Source organism: Pelodiscus sinensis, unplaced genomic scaffold (assembly GCF_049634645.1).
Source record: "Pelodiscus sinensis isolate JC-2024 unplaced genomic scaffold, ASM4963464v1 ctg210, whole genome shotgun sequence".
Classification (NCBI taxonomy): domain Eukaryota; kingdom Metazoa; phylum Chordata; order Testudines; family Trionychidae; genus Pelodiscus; species Pelodiscus sinensis.
Genome location: NW_027466049.1, coordinates 9,217 through 16,351, shown reverse-complemented (window position 1 = coordinate 16,351; position 7,135 = coordinate 9,217). Strand labels below are relative to the sequence as shown.

At 69.0% G+C, this 7,135-nt stretch overlaps 2 protein-coding genes across 2 annotated transcripts in view; both read right to left on the bottom strand.

Annotated features, from left to right (window-relative positions):
• FASTK (Fas activated serine/threonine kinase) overlaps nt 1-3,810 on the bottom strand; it is a 61,691-nt gene extending 57,881 nt beyond the window's left edge. The window contains exons 1-2 of the mRNA XM_075918701.1: nt 3,598-3,810; nt 1,391-1,979 (exon numbers count right to left, since the gene is read on the bottom strand). Of these exons, the coding sequence (XP_075774816.1) occupies nt 1,391-1,979; nt 3,598-3,795 (787 nt within the window). The 5' untranslated portion in view covers nt 3,796-3,810. The remainder of the gene's footprint in view (nt 1-1,390; nt 1,980-3,597) is intronic.
• A 371-nt stretch (nt 3,811-4,181) lies between these two features.
• On the bottom strand, nt 4,182-6,758 carry TMUB1 (transmembrane and ubiquitin like domain containing 1). Its single transcript, XM_075918700.1, has 2 exons — nt 6,067-6,758; nt 4,182-4,934 (listed from the first exon to the last, which is right to left on the bottom strand). Exons 1-2 carry the CDS (start codon nt 6,540-6,542, stop codon nt 4,580-4,582), a joined length of 831 nt encoding a protein of 276 aa, XP_075774815.1. The 5' UTR covers nt 6,543-6,758; the 3' UTR covers nt 4,182-4,579.
• Nucleotides 6,759-7,135: the final 377 nt, after the last annotated feature.

Genomic DNA, 7,135 nt, shown 5'->3' with positions numbered 1-7,135 from the left:
TGGGTGCATAATTGGCTGGATAACCGTAGTCAGAGAGTTGTTGTTAACGGTGCTAAATCCTGCTGGAAAGGGATAACAAGTGGAGTTCCGCAAGGGTCTGTTTTGGGACCCGTACTGTTCAGTATCTTCATCAATGATGTAGATATTGGGATAGAGAGTACGCTTATTAAGTTTGCGGATGATACCAAACTGGGTGGGGTTGCGACTTCTTTGGAGGATAGGGACATAATTCAAAATGACCTTAGCAAATTAGAGAAATGGTCAGAGGTAAACAGGATGAGGTTTAATAAAGAGAAATGCAAAGTGCTCCACTTAGGAAGGAACAATCAGTTCCATACATACAAGATGGGAAGCGACTGTCTAGGAAGGAGCATGGCGGAAAGGGATCTAGGGGTCATAGTGGACCACAAGTTGAATATGAGTCAACAGTGTGATGCTGTTGCAAAAAAAGCAAATATGATTCTAGGTTGTATCAACAGGTGTGTTGTAAGCAAAACTCGTGAAGTCATTCTGCCGCTCTACTCTGCACTAGTTAGGCCTCAGCTGGAGTACTGTGTCCAGTTCTGGGCGCCACATTTCAAGAAAGATGTGGAGAAATTGGAAAGGGTACAGAGAAGAGCGACAAGAATGATTAAAGGTTTAGAGAACATGACCTATGAAGCCAGGCTTCATGAACTGGGCTTGTTTAGTTTGGAAAAAAGAAGATTAAGGGGGGACATGATAGCGGTTTTCAAATATCTAAAAGGGTGTCACAAGGAGGAAGGAGAAAATTTGTTCCTCTTGGTTACTGAGGACAGGACAAGGAGTAATGGGCTTAAAGTGCAGCAGGGGAGGTTTAGATTGGACATTAGGAAAAAATTCCTAACTGTCAGGGTGGTCAAATATTGGAATAAATTGCCAAGGGAGGTGGTGGAATCTCCCTCTCTGGAGATATTTAAGAACAGGTTGGATAGACATCTGTCAGGGATGGTGTAGACGGAGCTTGGTCCTGCCTTGAGGGCGGGGGGCTGGACTCGATGACCTCTCAAGGTCCCTTCCAGTCCTATTATTCTATGATTCTATGATACACCTGGTCTCAACCCCTCTCTCAGCCTTCTCACCACACAGGCACTCTGATCACTGTAGACACACCCAGCCCACTCAGAGTCACCTGTATTTCTCCGTGCCCCAAGGTGTCCCCAAATACAGCTCCTGCCTCCTGCCCCAGTCCCGCACCTGTCCAGACCTCGCGCAGGGCCAGCCCCATTCCTCATTCACTTGACAGCCCCTTCCCTACTCCAGAGCTGCCCACGGTACCCCACACGCGTGAGGGTCACCCTTGTGCTCCACCCCCCGCCGGCACATAACCGCTCAGCCCACAGGCCCCAGCGGCTCAGCTCGGGGCACTCACCCAGGGCCGCAGCAGCGTACAGGCAATTGACGATGCTGAAGTTGTCAAACTTGGAGCACCCACTGATGATGGCCTGGCAGAGCGCCTGGAACTCCGGCTCCTCCAGCACCTGCCCGCGGTGCTGTCCGTTCGCCACGGCCTGGCCCTGCAGCTGCTGCAGCAGCTGGCCCAGCTTGTGCAGGGCAATGGGGTAGTGGCTGGCCGACACCTTGGTGGGGTTCTGGGTCACCCAGCGCAGCACTTCCCCCGCGCTCCGCGACCGCTCGATCAGCCGCTTCATGGTGAAGAACGTGTCGTAGCTCATCTTCTCGTGGATGAACGTCCAGCTCTTCCGCTTGCCGTGGCCGCGAGTCCTGCCGGCATCGCGCGGCTGGCTGGGGGGCTCCAGGGAGAGCGGCACGGCCTGCTGCTTGGCCTTCCCCACGCAGTAGCAGCCGGGGTACATCCTGGCCCCCCGCCGGTCACTGGCAGCCAGCCCCTGCCGGACACGGGGCGCAGCCGTCTGGGGGCTCAGGGCGCGGAGCCATGGCAGCAGGCGCAGCATGGTGGGGGCGCAGCGAGTCGAGGGGCCGCTGCCAACCGAGAGACCCTGCGGAGGAGTCACAAGTTGCAGGTGGAGCCGGAGAGGGCGGAGCCCCCGCCCCGCAGGGAGCCAGCTGCACCCCCGATTCCCGGCAGCCCCCCCGTCCCCTTGCACCCCCTGCCCTGCTCCCAGCTGGCCCCCCGGCCCCTTGCACCCCCCCGCCCTGCTCCCAGCCGGCCCCCCGGCCCCTTACACCCCCCCGCCCTCCCCCCCAGTCCCCTTACACCCCCCGCCCTGCTCCCAGCCAGCCCCCCCAGGCCCCTTACACCCCCCCGCCCTGCTCCCAGCCGGCCCTCCCAGTCCCCTTACACCCCCCCGCCCTGCTCCCAGCCGGCCCTCCCAGTCCCCTTACACCCCCCCGCCCTGCCCCCCCAGTCCCCTTACACCCCCCCGCCCTGCTCCCAGCCAGCCCCCCCAGTCCCCTTACACCCCCCCGCCCTGCTCCCAGCCGGCCCCCCCAGTCCCCTTACGCCCCCCCGCCCCGCCAGTCCCCTTACGCCCCCCCGCCCCGCCCCCCAGTCCCCTTACACCCCCCCGCCCTGCTCCCACCCGGCCCCCCCAGTCCCCTTACGCCCCCCCGCCCCGCCCCCCCAGTCCCCTTACACCCCCCCGCCCTGCTCCCAGCCGGCCCCCCCAGTCCCCTTACGCCCCCCCGCCCTGCCCCCCCAGTCCCCTTACACCCCCCCGCCCTGCTCCCAGCCGGCCCCCCCAGTCCCCTTACACCCCCCCGCCCTGCTCCCAGCCGGCCCCCCCGCCCTGCCCCCCCAGGCCCCTTACACCCCCCCGCCCTGCCCCCCCAGGCCCCTTACACCCCCCCGCCCTGCTCCCAGCCAGCCCCCCCAGTCCCCTTACACCCCCCCGCCCTGCTCCCAGCCGGCCCCCCCAGTCCCCTTACGCCCCCCCGCCCCGCCCCCCCAGTCCCCTTACGCCCCCCCGCCCCGCCCCCCAGTCCCCTTACACCCCCCCGCCCTGCTCCCAGCCGGCCCCCCCAGTCCCCTTACGCCCCCCCGCCCCGCCCCCCCAGTCCCCTTACACCCCCCCGCCCTGCTCCCAGCCGGCCCCCCCAGTCCCCTTACGCCCCCCCGCCCTGCCCCCCCAGTCCCCTTACACCCCCCCGCCCTGCTCCCAGCCGGCCCCCCCAGTCCCCTTACACCCCCCCGCCCTGCCCCCCAGTCCCCTTACACCCCCCCGCCCTGCTCCCAGCCGGCCCCCCCAGTCCCCTTACGCCCCCCCGCCCCGCCCCCCCAGTCCCCTTACACCCCCCCGCCCTGCTCCCAGCCGGCCCCCCCAGTCCCCTTACACCCCCCCGCCCTGCCCCCCAGTCCCCTTACACCCCCCCGCCCTGCTCCCAGCCGGCCCCCCCGCCCTGCCCCCCCAGTCCCCTTACACCCCCCCGCCCTGCTCCCAGCCGGCCCCCCCAGTCCCCTTACGCCCCCCCGCCCCGCCCCCCCAGTCCCCTTACACCCCCCCGCCCTGCCCCCCAGTCCCCTTACACCCCCCCGCCCTGCTCCCAGCCGGCCCCCCCGCCCTGCCCCCCAGTCCCCTTACACCCCCCCGCCCTGCTCCCAGCCGGCCCCCCCGCCCGGCCCCCCCAGACCCCTTACGCCCCCCCGCCCCCCCCTACATCTCGCTCCCGTCGCCGCCCCAGGCCCCTCAGCGCCGCCCGGCCGCCGCGTCCGCCATCTTCCCGGCAGCCCCCGCGTCGCCCCACGGGCCCGGGGGCGGGGCCTGCCGCGCCCCACCGCCGCCGCGGAGGCCGGGCTCGATTTGCATATGCTAATGAGGGTGAGCGTTCGCTCGCGGCCCCCGGCGACCCCCCCATCTGCCCCGCCCCCTCCCGAGACCCCGCCCCCACCTGCCGCTCCTCCGCCCTCGCCCCTCCCACTCCGACCCACCGTTCCCCTCCCCCGGCCCCTCCCCCTCCTCAAAACCCCTCCCCCGGCCCACCCCCTCCTCATACCCCCTCCCCCGCCCCCCACCGCTCCCCTCCCCCGGCCCACCCCTACTCATACCCCCTCCCCCACCGCTCCGCCTCTACCTTCCCCTCCTTGCTCTGTCTGCTCCCTCCCATCCCCCTCACACCCTGCCCCCCACTCCCCGTCTCCCTCCCCTACCGCCCTGGAAAGCCCAGCCCCTCTCCGGCCCATGCCCCCTCCTCCTCTGCCCCCCCCGCGCAGCCCCGCACACACAGCAGGCCGGCAGGCAGAGTTCAGTCAGTCACAGGTTTTAATTTGAAAAGAAGCACTAATGAGAACCATGCTCCGTTAGCCCCCCGCGGCTGAGCCAGGCCAGCACGACCCCCACCAGGCCCCTCGTGCAGCACGACTGCCCCGCTGCAAGGGCCCCACGGCCCGGGGACCCCGCCCACTCAAGCTCGCAGGGAAAAGGGCACCCGGCTTCCAGCCAGCGTGCGGGGCAGCCGTGCCCAGTCTGCGCACAAGCACGTGCAAGGGCGGGCGTCTGGGCAGATTCTATTTGCACAGCACCTCCGGCAGCAGAACCAGGTGACACCCGGCCGGCCAGTCCTGCCTTGCCCCCACCCTGCCAAACAAGCCCCGAGCCCGTTGGGGGCAGCATGGGGCTAGGCCGCGGCCGGAGGGGCAGCGCTATCTGCGGTACAGCGCGAAGGCCACGAAGCTGAAGAGCAGGGTGAGGCCCGCCAGGCAGGTGGTGGCTGTGGCGGTGAAGACGTGCCGGTACTGCAGCTGGAAGTACCACAGCGCAGCCAGCATGAGCACGAAGAGCGGCAGCATGAGGCTGCCCACGTTGAGGGCCGTGTGCACGGGGTCCGCGGTGGCCCGGAGGCCAGCAGCCACGGGGGCGGGGCCATGCTGGGACACGTGGCAGTGGAGAACGCTGTTGTGGGTGAGATGCAGCGCAGCCAGGCTCTGGGCATCCTCCCGCAGCAGCTGGCCCTGGTAGATCAGACGCACCTGGTGCTCCTGGCCGGGGAAATGGGCCCTGTGGTGAGACACAAGGAGGGCAGCGTCACTCCAGCCCCCCGGGAGCCTCTGAACGGCCCCGCCCAGCTCCCCCAGGGTCCTGTCTGCCAGCGGCCGAGTGATCTCTCCCGCCATCCCTTCCCAGCACCAGGCCTGGAGCAGGGGCTGTGTCCTGACCGCCCTGGCTCCGGGAACTGACCGAGTGCGTTTTCATCCAGCTTTTACCTAGCCACGCCGCCCCCGGCAAGGAGTTCCACAGATGGACAGTGCGCGGTGCCAAGCAGCCCTTCCTTCTGGTTGGTGTTAACGTCGCTAAGTGGCCCCGGGGCCTTGTGTTCTGGGAAGCGGTAAATAACACTGCTCTGACCCCCCCGCTCTTCTGGACTGGTCGACTCCGCCAGAGTCGTCTTTTTGCCAGTCCCAGTCTTTGCAATCTCTCCTCTCGTCCAGCCTCTCTTCGAGCGGACCACGGCCCCGTGGTTCTCGGCCCTTTCTCCCATTCAAATACAGCTTTTGAGACGGGATGAGCAGCAGCCTTCGCTGTGCGCTGAGCACCAGCTGGCTGGCAGAGCGCCCGCAGCCGTCCATCGCAAGCAGCGTGTTTCTACTGGTGGTGCACAGCCCACACGCTTAGTGCACACCAGAAAACTGATTCCACACGTGGACGGGAGAGATGAGGGAAGGCTGGCAAGAAGCCCTGCACTCAGTATTCCCCGTGGCAGCCGTAGAACGCCTCCTGTCGCATTACCTACCCCTCCCAAGGGGCCCCACGTTCCTGCCACGGCTGCGTGGGAACAGCCAGTCAGTCCCCGGCGGTGCGCGCGCTCGGGTCTGTGCACCCATCAGCACGGAACTGCATCTGCCACTGCGCGGCCCAGCCCCCGCGTGGCGAGCGCGCGTTCAACGCCTCAGCCTGCACAGTCCAACCTCCCTCCCAGGAGCCCCCATCGCCTCCGTGGCCTGGCATTCTGCCGGGTGCCCTCGCTGTTCCCGTGACCAGCGCTGCCAAGGCTCAGGCTACCACGCAGGCTCACCGCCGGGGGGTGGCAGCGGAGAGCCATGTCCAGCACCAGGGAGGGAGGGCCAAGCAAGGCCGAGGGATGCCAGAGCCTCTCCCCTCCCACAGGCGAGAGGGCGGCCGTGCCCCTCACCTCTTGAGAGAGCCGACCGTCTCGTCTGGGCGCACGGAGACCAGGCGCTCCGTGTCGTTGAGGAACTTCAGCCGCAGCACGGTGCCGCGCTCCGTGGGGCTACTGTCCACGGCCTCGGGGCTGGCGCCTGGGCCCTCGGGCGGCTGCGGGGGCCCCTGTGCAGATCCGGGGCTGGCCCGGTGCCTCAGCCCTGCAGCCGTGCCCTCAGGCCCATCTGGCGCGGCACCTGCCGAAGGCTCCGCCGTCTCCCTGGGCCCCCCTGCGGCTGGGGCCGGCGCGCCGGGCTCCCGGGACTCCTCCTCCAGCAGGCTCTCTGCCCCGAGCCGCCCAGCCGCCAGACTGGGGGGAGCAGCGAAGACCTGGTCCGCCCGCTCCGCCGTGTGCGTCGACACCCAGGCCAGCGCCAGCACCAGCAGCACCAGCAGCAGGCCGAAGAGGATGGTGACTTCGTCCCCCACGCCCTCGATCAGAGCCATGGCCGCGGGCCAGCGCCGGGACAGCCGGGTCACCAGCCTGCAGAGGGACAGAGCAGCAGCTGAGCGCCCCGGGCCCGCCCAGGCAGCAGCCAGAGCCCCCGAGAGCCCCTTTCCGCTGCTCCTGGCTTGGGGGGCAGGGCCAACCGGCCCCGCTGCTCCCCACAGCCTGGCACCGAGTTCGGGGGCCTGGCCGCCAGCTTCCTCTGGCTCAGCCACGACACGTGGGGCTCAGCCACCCGCAGCTCCCCCGTCACGCCGGCCCCCCCGCCCGCAGCTCCCCCGCCACGCCAGCCCCCCCGCCCGCCGCCCCGCCGCCCCCCCGCCCGCCGCTCCCCCGTCACGCCAGCCCCCGCCCGCCGCCCCCCCCGCCCGCAGCTCCCCCGTCACGCCGGCCCCCCCCCGCCCCGCCGGCCCCCCCCGCCCGCTGCCCCCCCTGCCCGCAGCTCCCCCGTCACGCCAGCCCCCGCCCGCTGCCCCCCCCGCCCGCAGCTCCCCCGTCACGCCGGCCCCCCCCGCCCACCGCCCCCCCCGCCCGCAGCTCCCCCGTCACGCCGCCCCCCCCCCGCCCGCAGCTCTCCGGTCAGGCCGTCCAC

Bases quoted from the DNA above. Each gene is read 5' to 3' on its own strand.
- TMUB1 (XM_075918700.1), bottom strand. From the start codon at position 6,542: ATGGCTCTGATCGAGGGCGTGGGGGACGAAGTCACCATCCTCTTCGGC. The intron at 4,935-6,066 runs GTGAGGGGCACG...GTCTCACCACAG, and splicing joins ACGGTCGGCTCTCTCAAGAG to GGCCCATTTCCCCGGCCAGG.